This window comes from Notechis scutatus, unplaced genomic scaffold, assembly GCF_049901735.1.
Source record: "Notechis scutatus isolate UNSWTSFEM ecotype Mainland unplaced genomic scaffold, rNotScu1.2 NSCUSCF31, whole genome shotgun sequence".
Taxonomy (NCBI): domain Eukaryota; kingdom Metazoa; phylum Chordata; class Lepidosauria; order Squamata; family Elapidae; genus Notechis; species Notechis scutatus.
Genome location: NW_028263154.1, coordinates 178,738 through 201,715, shown reverse-complemented (window position 1 = coordinate 201,715; position 22,978 = coordinate 178,738). Strand labels below are relative to the sequence as shown.

The following is a 22,978-nucleotide window of genomic DNA, read 5'->3' as shown; positions in this document are numbered from 1 at the left end:
ATCTTATATGAGTCTTTCTTGATTTCCCTGATAAAACCTCATTTAGAAAAAAAAAAAAATGAAGTGTGTATATTTTTTTCTTTCAACAACCAGAGAAATAAAATAGCCGTTTTCAGGCTCTTTAATTTTCCACTCTACAATTTGTACCTGAAGCATTTCTTTCTCCTCCTCCAAGCCTGTCTCATCTGTGAAGGGCTGGAGAAGATGTCCAGAGAAAGGGGACTTTGGGACTCTTCCCAGGAGTAGGTTGCAGGATCCTGTCTCAAGGCAGCCGCATCATTGACCAGGTCACAAACCTCCAATGCTGCATAATGTTCATCCAGGTCCAAGAAGGGGCTGAATAAGTGGGAGGGGACTTCTAGGTTTCTAGGAAGAGGCACCCATGGAAGCTGCTCTGCTCTCCAACCACAGAGATTGCTGATCAATTGGGAATCAATTTTTATGTCTCATAATGGTTCCTAACTGCGAATAGGATCCCTTTGCAATTTCCATTTGAAGGCGATAAGAAAAGCTCTGTTGGATCAGAAGAAGGTCAGTCTAAGATTCACACAAATCCCTCTGGTTCTCTTAAAAGCAGTAGAAGAAGGCAGAGACTTGTGGCTTTGTGCCACATGGAAGAGGGGTTTATCCAGAGGTGGAATTCAGTAGGTTTTGACCAGTTGTGGAGAACTGGTAGTGGAAATTTTGAGTGGTTCGTGTTAGGGATATACACCCCAGCAGAACGTGCAACGGCAGTCTAGCAGACAGGCAGATATGTGAGATAATAACGTTGTAGTAGCTTACACTCAGTAAGACAGATACACTGTGCAAGTTAAATAGTTTTTATTCCAGCAAGAGTTATAGCATAGTCAAAACAGTCCATATTTCATACACTAAGTTCAGTCAGTCCGGGGTTTATTCAGTTTGCAAAGTCCAGTGTCGAAAAAGAGGTCAGTAAACTTACAATCAATCAGTCCTGTGATATATCTCTTTTGCAGTCAGAGATATGAAGAAAATCAAACCTCCTTTCTTCTTCTCAGCAAACACGCAGTTTATCACCATCAATCCTTCATTGTCAGCATTCCAGTAAAAGCCGAGGAAAACAGTGAGCTCTCTTGCTCCTCTTATGGTGATTTTACAACCGCACCTAAAAACTTGGTTTACAGTTTAAAGTGATACATACACTTAAACTCACTAACATAGTTTATATATTATTATTTTAACCAAACTAAGTTAGGTAACCAATGTTATCCCTAACAGTTCGGAGAACTGGCAAATACCGCCTCTGACTGGCCCCGCCTCATCTCTTCTCTGCCTCCCACTGAGTCCCAGCTGATCGGCTCGATTGGTTGCCCTGCACAGGAGAACGGAGCTGGAAAGCAGGTTAGTCGGGAGAGGTAGGAATGGGCTTTTGAAGTAACTTTCCACTGCCACGCCCACCAAGCCCCACCCACAAACCCATGCCCACAGAACCAGTAGTAAAAAAATTTGATCCCCACCACAGCGATTATCCCACAATTTCACTTTCCTCCATCACTTCCCACAACATTGGACGCTCGGCCATCTCACACTCTAGGAATCTCCAATTTTAGTATCTCACATTAATCTGAGAAAATGTTTCCAAATTTCCCACCCCAAATTCAATAAGGGTTAAGGCGGGACTGGAATTCAAAAGTCTCCTGGTGATCCGCTCAAAGTCCCCAGGAAGTTTTCCTGCCTGAGGGAGGATTAGAACTCAAAGCCTCCCGAATATTGGCCGATACAACCAACAAGTCCTAAATCAATTATTGTCAGGAAGCTCACCTCAAATTGACCGCAATTCATGCAAAAATTACGCTGTGCGTTTCCTCAGAAGATGGGTAGGCTCCATAAACAATGCCATTGTTTCATTTGAGGAATGAAGGCGGAGATGGAAGGTTCTGGAAATGCCATTTTACAGGATGCACCTTCTTTAGGCCTGACTGCCCTGTTTTTCTTTGTACAACACCTAAGCTAAGGAATCTCTGAAACATTGTCTTGGGTTTAGGTCCAGGGGCCACAGGAGAAGTCTCCCATCTTAAAACGTATCCTAATCCCTTTCTATTTTGAGTGCACCATGGTGGGTGTGTCCCCATTCTTGGGAAGGGGACATATTGTGTGGGTGTGTTTGCTGTGTATATTGACAACACGCAAGTTTTAGGGAAAGTGAGCTCAGTCTGCTCCTAAACTGTGAGCCCCATCTGACCATCACAACACCAAGGACATCCAGATATACACAAAGCCTTGTTTTTCTATGCTTCAAGCATGGACATCAATCTGATCATCGGTCCACTCATATTTTATCTTTTGGAATGTGCAGTAAATTTAACACATACTAAATCTCACACGTGTGTTGTAATGACGAGGCAGTCGAGGTGTTTGATCATGATCAACTGAATCATGATGAACTTTATTGGAATCTAGTCTTGCATTTATACACATTTTTAGTTATCCTCCAACATTGGTTAACTTTGGTTTCTGCTTGACTTTCGTTATTGTTCAGCATAGTAACTAACACAATTAATGATCTCTAGTCAAAGTCCAACATATGTTTACTTCCTCTCTCTAATCCTCCTTTAGATGAGTAACTTTGTTTGCCTTAGTTGTATTTGCTTGGAAACATTCTTTTCTCTGAGGTTTGCCATCCAAGATAAAGATATTCCTGCAATTACAACTCAACATATCCTCGTTTTTTATTTTAAATGGAGGATTCAAAGATTTATGAATGTATCGCAATTGTAAAGGAGTAAGAGAGGGGAAAGCAGGATGAAACAATGCAAATAAATTTGGAATACATTGAATAAAACAACAGGTTACAATTAATACAATAATAATAATTATAACATAAAAGAAAAACTATCTGAGCCAAGACCAATCAGGGAGCCAATTGGTTAGCCACTCAAAAGGTGAGTACTGAGCATGGATATTATTTTGAATGTATGATTGTAATTGGCAAGCTCATCCTCAATAGTTTTATTCAAAGAATGAAAAATTCTGAGGATGAACATTAGTGGCATATTTATCAAAAAAGAACCACATATTGGTTGATCAGAGGCATTAAAAATAGGAAAATTGTCAGGATACATATCAGGAGCTATATTAAGTTCATGCAAAGAAGAATTAAAGGTACCTGACAACCAATAGTAGTTAGAACAATAACTATAATTCCCTAGCTTTTTTAATATGTGCTGAGCAGCATCATAATCAGACCAATTATGAAGCCAAGTGTGTTTAGCGTGACAACAGAAACACAGACCCCTTGTAAATTGACTAACTTTCAAGTAACGCCAACGGACAGAATTCAATTGCATAGGGGGTTTAGAAAATAGCCAGGAGTGTGAAATAGATTGTAGTTGTGAGACAATAAATGTAGAAGACATGATCAAGTTAGGGGTAAAAGAAATTTGACCAAATGCCACTGGGGGCTCATAGTATAAAGTAATATGTGTGCCATGGGTCATAAACATGTATTGGGCATGACGAACCCACAAATTAGGGTTAAGACGAACTACAGAAGTGTCATTTTGAGCAGAAACACCATTAACTATAAACAAGAAAATACAAAGTAAAATTGTAACAGAATTAGCAGTAATAATAGCAAAAACAGCAGCAACAAGATTTTCAGGAGTCTGAGGTGAATGAGGCCTGTTGCAGTGGTTGTTGAGCTTGATATGTAGTAGATTTAACCTGGCCCCAAGTGATGGATTATGGCACTTCGACCTTGGAAGCCTGTAAGATGTAAGGCTCGTTTACTGTAGAGTTGTAATTGCAGGAACACTCTTATCTTGGATGGCAAACCTCAGATTAAGAATGTTTACAAGTAATTACAACTCAGGCAAACAAAGTCACTAATGTAAAGAAGGATTAGAGAGAGGAAGTAAACATGTGTTAGACTTTAACGAGATAATTAATTGTGCTAATTACTATGCTAGACAGTAACAAAGGTTGAGCAACAACGAAAGTTAACCAATGTTAGAGGATTACTAAAAATGTGTATAAATACAAGACTAGACTCCAATAAAGTCATCATGATTCATGTGATAATGATCAAACACCTCGACTGCTTCGTCATTGCAACAAGTGGCGCATGCACAGGGACCCTCTTACTTCGTCCAGCAAGGATTTGGTGCACCTTCAACCCTTTGGGGTTTCTCAACCATTTTTTGGTTTCTGTAAGTATGGGGTCTTCGCTTTCAGAGGAACAAAGGAAGCATGTAGATGAATTAGGCTATTTGTTGAAGAAAAATAATACTCAGGTACCAGAGAAAAAATCTCTTAAGGCTGGTTCAGGAGATTGCAACTCAGTGCTTATGGTATCCAAAAGAGGGGTCTTTAAAATTAACTGATTGGGAACGTATAGGGAAAACATTGCATACTGAACCTAGAGCAGAAATAGAAGTTTTGCAGGTGTGGCATTTATGTAGATATGCAATTGAAAAATTTGGTCACAATGAATTTTCTCTTTTAACACCTCCACCTTCACATTATACTAATGTTGTCATTTATCCTCCTTCTTCACCTGAATATATGTCTTCCATTCTCTCAGCTTCTGCAGGTACAGGGCAAAAGCCTCCTGACTCTATTGTTCAGTCTTCTTTTCAGAAAATGGTTGAGGCTTGTAAAAAAGATGCCTCTGTCTCAGGAACAGAACTTGCAGAATTAGTGTCTGTTTGTCAAGTACAATATCATCCTGGTCAGGGGCCACAGCTTGGACTGCAAGTAGCAGAATGGGAGGGTCTGCTTTAACAGATTTTAAGAGAGATAAAAAAAGGTAGGTACAGACTATGGGATTAGTGGAAATTTTACAAGAGGACTTGTAGAAGGAATAAAAATGGTTATACAATGATTCCTGAAGATGGGAAGCAAATATTACCTGACTGCTCCAGCAGTCTTTCTCACTCCCCCCAGCCACAGCTCGCTCCCTCCGGCGGCTCCTCTCCAGCCTTTCAGCGGCACTTTGCCCCCCCGCCCGGTGCTGCCAGGTTCCCTCGCTCCCGCCTTTCTTCAAGGCCCCCTGCTCCCCAAGCGCTCCTCTCCCCTGCCACACTCCCCCCAGGCCAGACCCCTCCCCCAAATGCTCTGTCCCCTCGCCCTCCCTTCCCGCCCACCCAGACAGGCCGCCTCCCCCCTTCTCCTCGCCCGCCCTGCTTCCTTGGCCCAGACCAGCCACCCCCTACAGGGACCCCAAATCCTCATCCCCTCCACCCCCTCCTCCCGCCAAGACCCTCGCCGCTCCTCTCTGAGGGGAGCCGGAGCTCTCAGCCCTCCCCCCCTGCGTTCTTTCTCAGCGCCTGTCTGGGTAAAAGGCACCTTTTCTTTTGAGCGTCTCGTCCAATCACAGCGCTCCTTGTTCCTTTGGGTCTGTGGTAGAACGAGGAGAATAACGGTTATAATGACGGCGCCCCATCTTAGTCTCTTCCAAGGAGGCTCCGTTGTACAATGAGGAGTATAACGGTCATAATCAGGGTGTAAAATATGATGGATATTTTAAAAAAAGACCCCACACAGACATTGCACTGTCGCTGTAGAAATGGAACTTGATGTACGACAAAGGAATAAAATAATTTTTAAAATCCATGCAAGTTCATAGCCTCCAGCATGCCTTATAATGGATTCCATAGTAAATGTTTTGCTGTGTGAAAAAGCACAAAAAGCCACAAACACAATTCCCTAAATAATAGGGGGGGCTGCTGAATCCCCCGTGGGAGCCTCTTCCTCAGCGGCGGGGCTGCTCTGGAAAAGGGGCTCCAGGCGATCTGCCCGGATGGCGGACCTAGAGGCAGCCCCCCCTCTGGCTCGATGGGGCGGGCAGGGAGGGACCCCCGGAGAGGAGGGGAGGCTCCTGCAGATATCCCGGGCCCATCCTGTCCCCGGCCTTCCAAGCGGTGGGCAGCGGCTTCCAGGCCCCGGGGATCATCTGGATGGCCTCGCAGGCCTGGACACAGAGGCCTCGTGGGGTGTGGGGGGCCTTGCCAGGGTTCCCGGCCTTGGAGCTGGGCAGAAACGGCCCTTCCCAGCCCTCTCCCACGCTCTGGGCCTCCCACCTGCGGAGGGGAGGGGGATCCAGGCTGAGTCTCGGACTGGACTCATCCACCAGCCTCACAGTCCAGTTGAAGGGCCGGAAAGGGCCAGGCAGGCAGATGGACACACACACACACACACACACACAGAATGGGGGAGGCTCGCAAAACGCCCTCCCTGTCTGTGCATGGGACCCCAGCAATGCTGCCACCAGCTGCTCCCCTGCAGGGAAGTCCTGGATTGTCTGGGGGAGGAGAGGACAGTGGCCACCCCCCCTTTGCTTGGCATTTGTGGGGAGACCCCTAAAGGCGAGATTCCTTCCCGGCCTCCCAAAGAGCATCCAAACGTTCCTGGCATCAAGTGGGAAAGAAGCCTAAAAGGAGAGAAACTCCTGCACTGGCTGCGATCGGGCTCGGAGGGAATAGGAACCCCTCCTTGCGAGCCCCGCCCGCCTCCAGCCTGCCCTCTGGTGGGACCCCTTCGTGGGGAGGCTCCTCCTGCCAGACCCTCTTGCAGCATCTTGGACCCGGGGAGGCTGGGGGCGCGTATCTAGGTGCAAAGGGCGGGGGGACACAATGTACCCGGAAGAAGCCCTCCCCTCTTCCCCTCCCCCGGGACTTTCCATCAGGCTGGGGAGCGAGAGAAGCAGAGGCGCGCAAGAGGCAGACGCGCATGCTCAGTCCATTTCTTGAGACTTGCAGGCCGCCTGCGGAGGGCGCCCTGGTGGTCCCGCCCAGCCACGGCAGCTCCTTGCGAGAGGGAGGCCGGAGAGGGACACGCCTTTGCGCCCCAATCCCAGCGGCCTTGAGACCAGACGGGTGCGGGAGTGGATGATGTGACATGGAGGAGCTCAGCTCGAGAAAGGCCCAGGGACGCCCTGTAGTAGTACTTCCTGGGTGATAGAGAGTTCAGATCTCTCATCTCCACCTGCCAGAGCAGAGTGCAGCACACGGTTAAGCCCAGAGAGTTGTGACATCCTAGAGCAGAAAGGAGTACCCGCTTCCTTCCGCGTGGAATTCTCTCCTCCCCTCGTACATAAATCACTGCATGGCAACGCCCTCTCGCGCATGCTCTGTTCGCCCAGGATCGGAGGTTTCAGGATGGGCGGGGGCTCGCAGGAGGGAATCCAGCTTTGCTTTGCTCCCCCGACTTGGCCCCTTCCTTTGCCCCGCCTTGACTGCTGGGGGGCGCTGGGGGACTTGGCGTGCAGGCACCGCCGGGACCTTATGGGGGCTGCGGGGAGGCGCCAGGGGGTTTTCTGGGTCCCCTTTGGCAGAGCGGGGACGGGGTGAGGTGGAAGAGAGACTCCTGGCTGCCCCTCCCCGTGGGAAAAGAGCGGTGGATTCTCCCACGGGGGAGGAGTCTGGGAGGGAGTGATGGGTTCAGTGGTCCCGGATCTCCGGGAGGCTGGAGTTCTGGGCTGAGGCCACTGTTGCTCCTCCAGGGCCGCCTCCTCCTGGCCTGGGAGCCAAGGAATCCCCTCCTCTGCGGGCCCTTGGCCAGCCCTGAGCCGGGAGGAGGGTAGGAGAAGGGAGGCCTTGCTCCATCCGGTCTCGGCCCCAGGACAGGCGGGAGCCTGAGCAGCTCTGCTCCCCAGGAAGGAGCCTCATTCCACCGCCCCAAACGCAGCTCCCGTCTCCAGGAACAGGAGGGCCGGGAAGGGCTCCAAGTGGGACCCCCACCCCCCACCTGAGCCTTGGGGCCCCTCCTGCTCCGGCCACAGAGGGTGGGGAGGCTGCCGCCATTTCCCAGGGTCCCTCCTGGCAGCCCTGAAGTGGGGGGGCAGACTGGCGCTTCTTCCTTGGGGGCTGCTTCTCCTGAGGCTGGGCCACAGCCCCCCCAGGCCCCTTTCCCAGTGGGACTCTCCCCTCTGCTGCCCTGTGACCCCCTTTCCCCCTGGGGCTGGCAGGGTGTCTATGGGGCTGCAGGGAGGAAAGAGGCTCCTGGGGAGAGCAGGGACCCCCTTCAGCCTCCCCTCCAGACAGGGAGAAGCTTCCCTGGGGGTCAAGGGGATCCTTTTGCAGCCGATCGCAGTGATCTGGGATCTCTGGGGGGGGGGAAACACCTCCAGATTAAAGGGCGTTTTTGAAGGTGCAGCTGCCCCTCTTCCCGCCCCAACATGAGCCGCCTTCCACCAAAGCCCCCCCCCAATTGCAGGCTGCCCTCTGCAGGGACCCCCTTCTTAGGGCGGCTCCTCCCTGCCAGACCCTCTTGCAGCGGCTGCGGGGGGGTTGAAGCCTTCGCCCTTCCCATCAGGCTGGGCATGGAGAGAAGCAGAGGCGGGCAAGAGGCAGACGCGGCGTTGAGGCCTGACGGGAGCGGGGAGTGGATGATGGGCCGCAAAGGAGCATCTCGGGGCTCGAGAAAGGGCCAACGCCAAGGGAGACCGGGTGGTTCACGTGTTCTGTAGTCCGCGTCATCTGTGCCTGACTGATCGAGGCGCAGCGCAAGGGTTAAGGCCAGAGAGGTGCGAGGTCCTAGAGCGGAAAGGAATGCCTACTTCCGGCCTTCCTTGGAAAAGAGCCTCACGGGTGGAATCGTCTCTCCATGCAACTGCTCGCGCATGCGCCCTTCTTCCTCTGAAACTGCTGCTCCCGGCTTTCTGCGCCCGACGCTGCGAGGCTTCCCCGGCGGGAAGGAGGGGGGCCTCTCCGTGGGGGGTGTCACGCGATGGGAATCGGCTCTGCTCTGCCCCCTGCGGGAAGGCGGGCCAGGATTGGGCTCCTCCCCTTTCCCGCCTTGAACTGCTCAGGTGGGGACCCTGGAGCGATGGTGGGACTTTGTGCGCAGGGAGGGCTGGGTCTTTTTTGGGGGAGGTCCTAGAGGCTGCTGGGGGGAACCAAAGGGCCTTCGGGTTCCCCCTTGGGCGGGGGGAGGAGTGTGGAAGGCGGTGGGAAAAGGGCCTGGGTGCCCTCCCCGTGGGAAAGGAGCGGCGGATTTTCCCACGCCTGGTAAGATTCCACCCTGGTGGGAGGGGAGAAATCCTGGGATGTATAGAATATATACTGTCTGTATAGACTCTGTAGGATGGGTAGAATGTCTATTGGAGGTTGGACTTTTCTCTCTCTCTCTCACACACACACACACACTTGTGACTATATGATTTTAACTTTGTTGCTTGTATCCTAATGATTTTTTGACGGTTTCCTAGTATGATTTGATTGATTATTGTTTCCTATGACTATCATTAAGTGTTGTACCTGATGATGCTTGATGAATGTATCTTTTTTTTTATGTACACTGAGAGCATTTGCACCAAGACAGAATCCTTGTGTCTCCAATCACACTTGGCCAACGAAGCATTCATACACACAAACACACTCACCCACACACACCCACACACCCTTACCAGAAATTGAGCAGTCCAACTTTAATGCTAACCAACCTAGCTGGGCTGCCCAGCGGCCTTCCTCTTCTGCCTCTGCAGGGACCCCAAAGGTGGTTTGCCCAGCCATCGCCCCAATGGGAAGAGGGGGAAAGGAGTTGCCCAACCACAGCCAGGACCCCCCACCCTCCTGGGCATAAAGAAGGGCCTTGTGGGGGGAGGGAATCCAAGGGACTCCAGGAGAAACTTTCAGCCCTTGAATTGTAAGGAAGCAGAGATGGAAAAGGGGCTTCTTGGGGGCTCCATTTGCCCCCAGCCCTTCTTTTCCTCAGGGGAGCAAACTTTGCTGGGAAGGGATCCAGGCAGCCCTGATCTTTAAGGAGGAGAGAAGTTCAAAGTTCTCAAATTGTTCAATGAAACCTTTTGCCTGAAGCCAAGTTCTCCAGCAGGGAAAGTTTCCATCTGGGGCCTCCGGGGTCAGGGGGAGAAGAGAGAAGCTCCCTGTCTCTGCCCAGAGTCTCCTGGGAGGATTCGGCCACAGAGCAGAGCTGAAACTTTGATCATAATTCTCCCTCTCAGGAGGGATCCCTGGATAAGTCAGCTGGTTCTTGCACTCAGAGTTTGTTGGGCCTTTCTCTGCAGGGAAATGAAAGGGAAATAATCCCTATGTGGTTCATAATGACAGGGACAGAGATTGAATTAAATCTGTCATCTGGAATTGAGAGGTTTGGGAGCTTCATTCTTGAAATTGGCCCCAGAGGGAATACACGGCACCTGTGGATGAAGACAAAAAGAAGTGTGACACTTGTTGGCATCGTGGTTAAAGAGACAATCCCGGGAGACAGTTAATGTCTGAGCATGTCACAGGTGTGAAATGGAAGCAACATTTTCTTTATTTTGAAAACAGATGTTCAGTGACACCTTCACAAAGGGGTTGATGTAATAGTGTGGCCAGATTCCAAGAATAAAATGAACTTTAATGAAAAACTAGTTATCAGAACTTTGCATAGTTGAAAAAAAATCACACCCAAAGACAAACACATGCACAGAGAGGGAGAAGTCAGAGACAACCAAGTGAAAAGAGATGGAGAAATCAAGGCAGCCTCTCACCCCATGTGGGGAAGGGAGGGAGGGAAGGGGAGCTCAGGAGCTTCGTGTTGCAGACGGAAAACAGACATGCAAAATCCTCTTTCAACCTCCTTCTTTGAGACCTGGGGATGCAGAAACCCATATCCCATGTTCCCTGCCTCCCTTTCTTTTGTTTTAATAATTTTTTTATTTTAATATTTAAAAAAACATCTCTTGGTGAACAGCGTGGTTCCAGGTTTTTACATTTCAATACAAAATGACCATAGTTACATGTTATGGCTCCCCTTCAAAGTTCAAACAACACAAAACCAAAAGCAGCCGTTCCAAAACTTAAGTCCAAAAGAAAGGAGTTTAACAAGATAACGACTGTCATCAATTATATACACGCCCTGTTCAGCAAAAACAGTTCTGGCACAAATCCTCAAAGCTCCAAGCCTCTGCTGTAAACCTTGTCACGCAAACAGACACTTTGTTCCTGACAAATCTTTCCCCACACAGCTGTGTCCTTTTATAGTCCTTGAGGCAACGTACTAATTATTGACTCGCCCTTCTCCTAACTAAGTTTGCCTCCGTAAAACACCTAGATGGGCGTGTCAATCTCCCTAAATCAACGTCTGGCTTGATGCCTCCCACAGCTTGACGTTTTAGCCTCCTTCTAGTTCTGGCATCAAGCCACAATCTGTCCGTTTCTTCGCTCGATTCTTCTGACTCATGTTGTGCTTCAATTTCAGGCATGAATGAGGTCGAGGGTTCAGGCGAAGAATGTCTGTGTGATAACCTCTCATCCCCTGGCTCACATCTGTGTCTTCTAACAATTCAGACTCCAAATTCTCAGCAGGCTCCAGCCTTTCATCCTCAGAGTCATCAGAATCAAAACTCACAGCAGGATCGATCCTTTCAGTCACAACAGTTACATATTCATCTTTCGTGTTCAATTTCATATCGTATTATTACTTATTCCATTTTCCTTTAAATATTCTCAAATATTCTTATATTCATTACACTTATCCAATTCCAATTCATATCATAACTTATTTCATTTTTCTTTAAATATTCTCATATCTTGTTTTACAGTATTGTCTAAGGTTCTTATTTCATTTCTATATTCAGTACATATATTTACTTTTATCTGTCACTTTTGCAATTTCATCGCATACTATTATTCCATTCATTGTTCAATAGATTCCATCCTAATTCTAATAATCCAGATGTCCCCTTTAATTGTCAATTTGAGCTTGCCACCCCTTTGCCTTATACACTCCCCCAATTTATTCCCTTTAAATCATTATAAAGTTTTACCATAGTATAGTCATTTTTTAATTATCACATTCTACATTAATAACAATCTAACTACTACATATCACACATGTATTTATGTGTGTGTGTGTGTGTGTGTGTGTGTGTGTGTGCAGATTCCGCATGGTATTTTTTTTTCTCAATTACATTCTAAATCATCTATTTCAAAAATATTTATTCAATTAATTTTAGAAACTGATAATAGTCTTTCCATTACAATTCTCATCTCATTTTAACTTTATTCACTGCTTTATTAAATATAAATTAATATTCTTACAGTAAATTCCATTTCCATATCTATTTCATTTAAATCTATGTCTGGTTTAACAATAATCCTTAAAAGAAAAATATCAGTTCCATTCTTTTCCATTTTTAAATCTATGTTCTTATATATCACGACACGTTACCTTGCAGAATCCCCTTCCTGTTCTTCTTCTACCCATTGTCTCTCATTCTCCTGACTATATAATTTTTTTCATTGTTGTTTGCTTTCTACTTCCCATCATTTTCTGGTCCTTTCTCTTAATTCCCCCTTTTTCCTTTATAATTTCTCTCCATTTCTTATTCCAATTATTTATTTTATCCCCCTCCCTCTCTTGATTTCTCCTCTGTAATGCCCTCTTCTGCTGTTTCCTTTTCCTTTGTTTAATTTTCCAAACAATTCCCCCTTTAATTATCACATCAAACCTCACATTTTTAATTCTTTTTTTCTTAATGTTGTTCCACTTGTTCTTTAGGGCTGGTTTCCTCTTTATTTCACTCCCCCCCTCTGTTTCTCTTTGTTCTTCTTTAATCTGCATTACCATTTCTAATTTTTGTAGTATAATGCTGTACATTTCCAAGCTTTCTTTCATCATTTCCTTCCTATTTTGTTGTTCCAATTTTATTTCCACACACATTTCTCCCATTTTGTACACTACTACTTCTTTTATTTTCCTTTCTTTAATATTTATGTCCAATCCAGTTGTCTAGTAGTTTATTGCAACCAGCGTCCCTTATATTAAATTTCAACAGTCAGTGTCCATAAATCTTTGTTTCCAGCTTCCTTCTGTTGATTTCTTTTCCAACTTTTTCCCAAAGTCACCAAATAATCCCAGGGCAATTTCTTCATGTGTCTTTTTTCTCTTGTAATATTCTAGTATTTCACTTTTCAGGGTTTTTATTTTATTATAATGGAATTCCTTTTGTTTCCTTTCAAATTCCAATTTTAAAAAGACCAAGCACTTTTCAAAGAGTCACTGAAATTTTCCCTTTGCCATTAAGTGGGGGGCTCAGTTCTGTTTCCATGTTCCACCCTTTCTTTTCCCTTTTTCCCTTTTTAAACTTTCATTAATTTCATTAATTCCAGTTATTAGCTATTCTTTCTTTTTAACACGTTCAACTTCAGCGTTTCATTATGCCTATTTAGTGCCAAAATCCAAATAGTTCCCCTACCTCTTTTTCCGATGTAGAGGCCAGGCAAGTCCTGGGAAGAGGGAAGCCCAAGTCCCATGTTCCACTGCCACTTTTTTTCATACATGGGGCACTCAGGGGAAAGCAAAGCCCAGATCCATAGAGAGGGCTAGGAAAGAGGAAGGGATTTGAGGGAGGCCCCATTTCTGGGAAGAGACTAACCTGGTTTATGAGTCCCTGGTTGAATGCTGGGGGACGCAGCCCCGGGTTTCTCCAGCCTCACTTGGGCTCCGTGTCTTTCCAGGAGAGGCTCCTGTCAGGAAGAAGCCAAGCAGGGCCGGGTCTTCAGAGGGGTATCCGGGGTTACCTGGGAGGGAGAGTGGGAGAGGGAGGGAGGGAGACACAGAGAAAGAAACAAAATAGATTGAGCAACCTGTGAGTTAGCCAAGTCTTGGTGCAGGGCTTTAACTCCTCACCTCAGGGAAAAAGGTAGACATGCATTTTCCAAACTTGGAACTTGAAGATGAAGGGACTTTAATACCCAGAATTCCCTGCCCAGCATGATGAAGTCCATGCATTATTAGGTGGGGAACTCTGGGAGTTGAAGTCCATTCCTCTTCAAGTTTGAAAAACACTCATGCAGACCAACCTCTCTCCACGCGTTGCCTCCATTTTGAGAAACAACAGAGACCCCTGAAGAGACCCTCAGTCATTGGCGGCTTGCAGAATGCAGAAAACGTGGTTTCTTATGGCCATCAGAAGTGAAACATGCCACCGTGAATTGGACTGACCCTCAATATCCCCTAAAGACCCGGATCCTGGTTTGGAAGTCATCCCAGCTGGTTCTGAGGCTCCCCTGAGCCACCCTGGAGCCAAGCCTGGGACGCCCTGTGAATCCGGCCCCTTCCTGGCCCTTCAGGCTCAGGCAGAGTCGCCCAAGCTCCCCGGATCCTGAGTGAGGCTCTCTGGCCGCAAACCAACACCACCTCCTCCTCCTCCTCCTCCTCCTCCATGGCCGCTGCTCTCTGGCTGGGACCCCTGAGCCCCCTGGCTCCTCCCTGGGGATGGAAGAGCCTCCGCTGGGCCTCCTTTGGGGCCTCTGCTAAGGGCACGGCTGGGGCTGAGGACGATGGGGGCTGGAGTCCAGGCCTTTGGGAGGCCCACATGGGTAGCCACTCAATCTAGGCAGGACAGAGATCCACCCAGAGGACCTGGAAAAAACCCTGGGAAGCAGCTGCCTCCCTCCTTCCTTCCTCCCAACACCTGGCAGGAGGGAGAGAGAAAGCCGACCCAGAGAGGGTCACAGCCACGTTCTCCCTTTTTTCTCGGTCTTGGGATTTGCCCCCAGCCTTTCTGCCCTGGGGGAGCAGCAGCCCCAGTATCCTCAGTCCTGGCCTCACTGGGAATACTGGAAACCAGCATCCAGAACCATTTCTGTGGCTCCAAGCAGGAGAAAGAGCATCAAAGTCACCAGTTGATCCTCTGAACACCCAAATCTCTATCGAGGTTTGTCCAGACATTGGGGGGGATCCCTGCCCCCCCTCCACCCCTAAAGCTGCCTCTCTGTCCCATTCCCATTGTCCCAACTTTTTTCCCTGAATGCCAAACTCTGATCTGGTTCACACATTCCGCCAACCCCCGTTCGCTCAGCCGTAGTTTACTCCAAGTGTTGCAGCTGCTGAAAACCCCCAAGGAGACAGAAACAGATCCTAGGAAAAGCTCCCCATCCTGTGTGCAGACAGGCTGAGTTGACCCTCCCCACTAGGTAAGTCCACACAACACCCTGAACCCAGGTTGATGGAATAGAACTGCAATGTTGGCAATAGGTGCCAGGCCAAAACACATAAACCAGATGGTGGCATAGCGTGACGACCTGCTTCATGCATGAACACAGGACGGGGAAGGTTCCCACCTGCCAGAATGCATGAAATGGAGTCAACCTCTTCCGGTTTGCAAGCTTTCGGCGGCGGCAGGGATTCGCGACCGCGCGATCCCTGCTGCATTCGCCGCCAAGGTTCTCCCGATCCATTTGGATCTGGGGAATATAGCTGCCCGTGAGGCAGCTGAAGACAGGGGGATCCGGCAAGGGGTTTGGGGGTGCTGCAAACCCCTCCCCAGCCGGCTAAACCCCTTTTCCCGAGGCGGAGGAACGGCGGCCAGCAATGGCCGCCACGAAGAAAGCTGCAGCCGGGAAAGCAGGTGCAGGAGGGAGGAAGCTGGAAGAACAGTGAAAATTGCTTCTAACCGGGACAAGACGGGATAAAGTGACCTGGAACCTTGAAGGCTGCTAAGTATATATTATTCCTTGTGAGAGTTACAAGCTGCAAATACTCTAAAGGGGAAAGTTTTTCTTTGTTCTACTCTCCTTCCTAAAGTGACAGCGGAAAAAACAACAACACCTTTTTGGCTGTGAATGGGAATGGAGAGTGAAAAAATTAGAGCAAAAAATTGAAAATAAGGAGAAGATTGCCTAGAATTGCAAAGAGTTCTTAAACATTAAAAAACTTCCAAAAACATATATTTGAAAAGGATTTGTGATTACTTTAACCCCAGAAAGAGAAAGTGAAGAAGAAGAAGGTATGTAAAAGAAATAGTCTGTTTGGATTGTTTGGTGATTTTGGAACTTTTGGAAATTACTTCTGATTAAAACATCTGGGTGGTTGTTTGGAAAAACTTTTTCTCTACACAATGGCATCATCTATGGATGGATTGAAACTTATATATCAAAAATATGAAAGAGAAAAACAAGGAGGGGAAGATGGTCTTGACACTATTTCTCAATACTTAGAAATGGCGGTTTATACTTATGTGAAGCAGAATGAGGATGATGGGGACAAAGAAGAAGAAGAAGCCATCTTTGATGAACAAATGACTTTGACTGGAGAAGGGAAAAAGCAAGAGAAAAAGGAAAAACGGTCTTTAAGATCTGGAAAAACAGCCCAAAAAGAGAAAAATAAGGTGAAAAGGGGATATTATGTTAAGAAACAACAGAAAGGGGGAAAGCAGAATAAAAGGGAGGTGGAGAGACAAGGGGTTAAAGAGGACAAGGTGAAGAAGAAGCAAGAGAGAAAGGAAGGGATGAGAAGCCCTAATGGTGGGAAGCAAGATGCGATGAAGCAAAAGTTTTTTCGAGATAATGGATAAACCTTATTGAAATTGGGATTCTAGAAAGGTACATAAGATTGCATTTTTATATTTGTAGCTAGAAATAACCATAGAAAATTGGAAATAATATGTAATTTAAAATGTGATAAAATATTTAATATAAACTAGTGAAATTTTTGTTAAGAAAAAGGAGAACTGTAATGAAATATGATTTAAGACATGTGATGTGGGGGGTAATAATTTTGGAAAGCATAAGTGTTCCCACAAAGGCATGATATTTAATTGAAATGGATAAATTGTTTAAGATATAAATGATTGTTAATATTAATGATTAGAATATGGTATATTAGTGAAATTCTTTGTGAAATGAGATTTGAAGTAGAAGAAGGAGGAACATTTTAATGAAATATTGAGCTATAATATGTGATGTGGGGGGGAATAATTATGGAAAATAGGGCTCCCACAAAAGTATGTGATTTAATTGAAAAGCAATGAGTTAAACGTTTAAGATATTAATAAATGTCAATATTAATGAATAGATTTGTATTACTTTTGATAATATAGTATTTTTAGAATGTACCAGACAGAATCCCAATGTATGTCATGTGTTTTATATTAAGTGGGGAAAGAGATAAAGGCATCATACTCCATATAGTGTACAGGAGAAGTTTTTTCTTCTTTCTTTAAAGAAGAAAAATAAATGGTTGGTTGGAATAAAACAGACAAAGAATAATAAATATTATGATATGAATTGAGAGGAGATAAATAAAATAAAATAAAATTGAGAAAATTTAAAGGAGAGGAGAAGTCATATAGAAAATTGAAAATGCTAATAAGATATGAAATGGTATGTAAAATGAATATGAATTTGAATTTGTGTCTGTACCAAGAGTTTTAACCCGGGACTAAGCAACTTTCAGAAAAGAGATTTTTTATGTTATTATGTTTTTGTGTTTATGTGTATTTATGTATTGTTTGTCTTGAAAATAAAATTTGTTCAAAAAAAAAAAAAAGAAATGGAGTCAACCTATTTCAAAACTCTGTCCATATTTTCAGGGGCTCCAAGGACGAGACCCCTGCCCCTTAGAGCAGTGGTCCCCAACCTTTTTTGTACCAGGGACCAGTTTCAAGCACAAACACTTTTTCAAGGACGGGTGGGGGGGCGAGAATCCGAGTTTGGTGGTTTGCTTGCAGACGTTTCATTACCTGACTAGGTAACATCTGATGTTGTTACCTAGTCGGGTAATAAAACGTCTGCCAGCAAACCACCAAGTTCAGGGAGCGCCTCGGCCCTGCCTCCCTCAGCCCCATCCCTCAGGTGTCTCCCTCCCTCCCTCAGGTGTCTGCCTTGTTCCTCTCTCAGTCGCTCTCTCGCTGCTCCACCAGCCCAGGAAGAAACTGCTTCAAAGAAGCCAGGGGGGTGTTGGCTTTTCCTGTTGCCGCAGCTCCTCCGAAGCGCCCGTTTACCCCCACCCCACCCGCCCGCCTGCACGCGGTTCAACCCAGTGCTCCGTTCTGCCTGCCTGCCTGCCTACCTTCGTTTCAGAGCAGCTTCGGCTGATAAAAAGAGGCGAATAGTTATTATTCTCAGCCGAAGCTGCTCCCAAACAACCAGACAGGCAGGCAGGCAGAACGAAGCACTGAATTGAAGCGCGCACGGGCGGGCGGGGTGGGGGTGAACGGGCGCTTCGGAGGAGCTGCGGCGACAGGAAAAGCCACCCCCCCCAGCTTCTTTGAAGCAGTTTCTTCCTGGGCTGGTGAAGCAGCGAGAGAGCGACTGAGAGAGGAATGATCCCAGCAGCATTCACCGAAGGCGAAGAAAGCTGCCATTTTTTTAAAAAAAAATTTCTTTGCGGCCCGGTACAGAGGTGAAAGAGGACTCAAACTCCCATGATGCTCAAAGGAGTTGGGCTCATTCAGGTCAATGGATCTGAGCCCCTGAAGCCACCTGGAGGGACCTTCACCCAACCCCCTTGCAGGGACTTAGCCGTGGGGTCCTGCAACGGGGACTGAGGGGCCCCACCAGTGCTGGGCTTGGCTGGAGGGCCAGGTCCAATCCTGAGCCCCCAAAAGGCACCGGAAGCCCTGTGAATCTCCCAAGAGATTCTCCTCCGGCCTTGGCCCTTCCTTCTGGCCTGGACCAAGCTGGGTCGGCTTCACACAACCCCTGACCCCTGCGGGAACAGCAGCCCCCACCTGCCATGTGCAAAGCTGGCATACCAGACTCGGATCCTTGCAGGAGATGCAACCTGGGGACCCTCACCCCATTCACTCCCCACCTGCCCTGGGCCCCCATGGGGCAGATCCCCCCACCTGCCCTGCAAGGCCCAAGTGAGCCCTCTCCACGGGGTGCCCCACTTCCCAAGGCAGGAGGAGGAAGAAGCCCCTGGCTGTCCCCAGGGGAAATTGGCAGCAGGGGCCCAGGCTGACCTCCCCTCCCCCCTGAACCCCACCAGACCGACCTGGCCTGCAGGTGCCCAGGGCTCACCTTGGAGCTCTACCTGTCCCCACCTGTGATGTCAGAGCCGCTCTCCCTTTCAGCCAATCCCAAGGAGTGCCCCTCCCTCAGAGGCGGGCTTTCTGACAGCACCTCAGCTGCCCAGACTAGATTGGGGGGGGGCTGCCTCTCTCTCCCCCAGCCCCCTCCCTCCCTGCCCTCACTAGGGAGGGGGCAGACCCCCTGCAGACCCCCTGGCCCTGCAGGACCCCTCCATGCCCCCTTCTCACAGCAAAGCCCCCTGCCAAACCCTCCCCCGAATCCAGCCCATTGGAGGCTGCTTGACTGGTGAGGAGGAAGCCAGGCCCAGAGAGGCCCCTCAGCCTCGGCCAGATGGGTGGGAAGGTGGTCCAGAAGCCCCCAGGGAGGCCGGCCCAGAGATCTTGGCCAGGCTGCTCAGAAGTGGTTCCATTGCCTCTTTCCCAGGGCTCCGAGAGAGCGGCTGGCCCAGAGCCTCCTAGCTGGCTTGGCGCCCCAGGCAGGACTGGAACTCAGCCCCTCCCCCGTATTGAAGCCCCACCCACCCAACTGACACCGGTGGGATCCACACAACCCTCCGAACCTGGTCTCTTCCCCAGGGGCTACATTCACACATGCACCTCTTAACCATGGTTTGTTTCCTGAGGTTGAACCTGTTGGCCAAGAAGTCAGTGGATGATGGAGACTCGGAAGGAGATGAATTCCTGGGAGAGAAGTTGAACAAGTGGAGATACACAAGCAGGCCTCGACTTACAACCATTCATTTAGTGACCGATTCAAGTTACAACTGCATTGAGAAATGGGACTTAGGACCATTTTTCACAGTTAATGACCTTTGCAGCATCAAATGCAGAGATCAGAATTCAGGTGCTTGGCCACAATTTCACGTTTATGACCATTATGGCTGTGTCCCAAGTCACGTGGTCCCATTTTGCGACCTTCTGACAAGCAAAGTCAGATTCACTTAACAACCGGGTTCTTAACTTATTAACCGCAATGATTCACTTAATGACTGTGGCAGGAAAGGTCATAAAAAAAGGTAAAACTCACTTGGCAGATGTCTCCCTTAATGACAGAAATGTTGGGTTGATTTGTGGTCATAAGTCAAGAACTCCCTGTGTTGGGTACCCTTTTCTTCTGGCGAGGACCCCGTTCACACAACACACTTGACCAGGCCGGGGTCCTTGCAGTCCCCCTGACATAAACCGGAGGTCCACATGGAGCCTCCTCAGGGAATGTGAGAAGCCCTGGATAACCACAGCCCCCCCTCCTCCCCTCCCCTGGGGTCTCCCTGGGACAAACCCAGAAGTTGGGGTGGGCTCATTCCTGACCCAGGAGGGGCTTCCTCCCCTCTGGGCCTCACCCAGCTTCGCTCAGACATGGCTGTGAACCTCCTGAAGGAGAAGAGAGTCTCATTGCACATCAACCTGGCCCTGAAAAGCCACAGCTTGAACCCGGAGCCAGCCAGGATCTGGTCTGCAGGCCCTGAGAGCAGAATCTGAGGGAGGTTCAGGGGGAGAACTTCCAAGCGGTGGACCTGGGATACGGGCCTTCCTCTGCTCCTCCCTGCCAGGGTGGGCCTGCCTGTCCCTTCAGTTCCCCCCCACACTCAGCCCCCCACAGTTCCCTCTTCTGGGCCGAGAAGTCCATATTAATGTCCCCCCCCCAGTGAAGAAACATCATCCCTGAACAACGGATGCAACTAAACCCGGAACAAAGGAGTTCCAACAGCACCTTGAAACCCCTTGGAGGTTTTTTGGTATAGAAAGTCTCAGTCCCAGAAATTGGGAAGGTCAGAGGGGTCCGTCCCCCCCCAGTAGAAGATCCCCACAACAGAGGAAGAGCCACCAGATCTCCAGAAATCATGTCGCTAGAAATCAGGTTGCACCATCCACCACAGTGTGGGCATCACTGACATCTTTGTAGGGTTTCCCTATGATAAGATGGGTGGCCAGTAAATTTAATGAATAGATGGATGGATGGATGGATGGATGGATGGATGGATGGATGGATGGATGGATGGATGGACGGACAGATAGATAGATAGATATGGATTGATAGATCTCAGCTGCAGACTTTACAGTCCATTCTTTATTTAAAAAACTAAGAAACATCACAATATAAAGAACCTTGGTGTATTATAGGAACATGGTAAGATAACACAGGAATGACAAGAAAATAAAAATAAAAATTTCCATTCATTCTATAACTTTCTCCCTATTTACCCAACGATCTACTCCACCAGTTGTCACTTTCCTGCTTCTTAATGAGCACTTATCCCAAAATTAATATTGCTAGAAAAGATGGGAAATGAAATTTCACTTCAGGCACAAGCAATTTTAAAATCGGCTGCAATTAAGATCAATATGTAGGATTATGACATAGAACAAAATTCCAAATACTCTTAACCTTGGGCAGAGATCAAGGGTACCGATTATCATTAGAAGACAGGCAACACTACAGTTAAATGGGATTAACTTAGAAATGGCACCAAACTCCATAGCTCTGGGTGACCTTCCCCAGCAATCTCTGGAGACAAGAGGCCATGTTGAAGGACAGCAGAAGTCAATTTCCTGGGTGTTGAACTCTCTTCCCCAGCATCACTTTCTGGACTTGCCCTGACAGGAAGGAAGGACCACAACCACAACAGAACAATGATCCCAGGAGTGTATCTGTAATTTTTACTAACATGTTTTATTCCAGCCTCTCCTCTGCAGATGGAGCCCGGAAAAAGTTCAGGATCCCAAGAGGAGAAGTTGCTTCTTGCTGTAATTATGACCTTTGAGACCTGTGATGCTGTATCTCCAGTTTTTGACTTTGATGTAGGCATTAGACTGAGGCCACATGCAAAGGATCTTGTATTAGAAAAGGATAAATTCCTTGGGTGAAGCTCTCTGGGACCAAGTTTTGGGACAGGTGCAGACTCTGCTCTTGATTGCACCTTTCTCTCCTTTGCAGATGAAACTGAGTGATTCTCTGTTTAGATCAGGAAAGCCACTGGCACTTCTCAGAGTCTTTGAATTTTTCCAACTGTTCCTGTTGTTTGTGTTAGAAACAGGAAGTGGATTGATTAATGCCATGAATGATGGACCTCCTGCTTCTGCTTCTGATGCTGCTGGTGTCCCCATCAGTCTGTATGAAGCTGAGAAGGAAATGCCCATTGAGTTTGGAGCACCAGGATGGGAACAATCCATGGAGCTTTTACAGGCCTGGAGACCATCTCATTGGTGTGGTCAAAACTGCAACATTTGTGTCACCTATAATGTGGCCTTTCAACAGCCCTCCTTCCATACCTTATCCTTCGTAAGTCATGCAGGGTGATGGAGTTGCACTCCCTTCCATGTGCAATTCTAACACTCCTTTTCTTCTTATTTCACTTATTTTTGTACTGCAGGACCTGTCTAATTTCCTGAATGATTGTTATTTCCATGCCTTCCCTCTTTTGCTTTATTTTGCTTTATTCCTGTGAAGCAAGAGACCCTACACCATTTCTGACAGATGGCAGTCCAATCTCTTCTTGAAGGTCTCAAGCGATGAAGCTCCCACAACTTCCTGAGGGAACTTCTGTTCTATTGGCTGATTGTTCTCACTGTCAGAAAGTTTCTCCTTATTTCCAGGTTGAATCTCTCCTTGATCAGTTTCCATCCATTATCCCTTGCCTGGCCTACAGGCACTTTAGAAAATAGCTTGACCCCCTTCCTCCTCCCTGTGGCAGCCCCTCAAATATTGGAAGACCGCTATCATGTCTCCCCTGGACCTTCTCTTTACTAGGCTAGCCAAGCCCAGTTCCTGCAACCATTCATTGTATGTTTTAGTCTCCAGTCCCCTAATCATCCTGGTTGCTCTTCTCTGTATTCTTTCTACAGTCTCAACATCTTTTTTTGTAATCTGGTGAACAAAACTGGATGCAGTACTCTAGGTGTGGTCTTACTAAGGCTGTATAGTGTGGTATTAGTATCTCCCTTGATCTAGATTTTATCCCTCTGTTAATACAATTTAGGATTGCATTACAATTTAGGATTGCATTAGCTTTTTTGGCTGCTGCTGCACACTGCTGGCTCATCTTTAACAATCTTTAATCTTTAACTTACTGGTTGTCCACTAAGACTCCAGGATCCCTCTCACAGTTACTGCTATTGAGCCTGGTTTCACCCAGTCTATATGTGTACTTTGGGTTTTTCTTGCCTAAGTGTAGGACTTTACTTTCCTCTACATTGAATTTCATTTAGTTAGATATGGCCCAGTGTTCTAGTCCATCAAGATCCATCTGAATCTTT

The 22,978-nt window shown here is 47.5% G+C and overlaps 2 protein-coding genes across 18 annotated transcripts in view; one reads left to right on the top strand and one right to left on the bottom strand.

The window, feature by feature from the left end:
* LOC148128511 (uncharacterized) overlaps window positions 1–22,978 on the top strand; it is a 190,457-nt gene that overhangs the window by 30,420 nt on the left and 137,059 nt on the right. Inside the window, exon 1 of one of the 3 annotated variants that reach the window (XM_087948898.1) lies at window positions 20,972–22,008. The exons of 1 other annotated variant lie outside the window; for it this stretch is intronic. Coding sequence is in view for 1 of the 2 variants with exons in the window: in XM_087948896.1 (XP_087805022.1) it covers window positions 21,784–22,004 (221 nt within the window). In the remaining variant the exon portion in view is untranslated. Of the gene's footprint in view, window positions 1–20,971; window positions 22,009–22,978 lie in introns of those variants that run through there. One more of the 3 variants, XM_087948896.1, reaches the window with a different exon arrangement.
* Window positions 1–22,978, bottom strand: part of LOC148128512 (vomeronasal type-2 receptor 26-like) — a 215,008-nt gene that overhangs the window by 88,976 nt on the left and 103,054 nt on the right. The window lies entirely within an intron of this gene.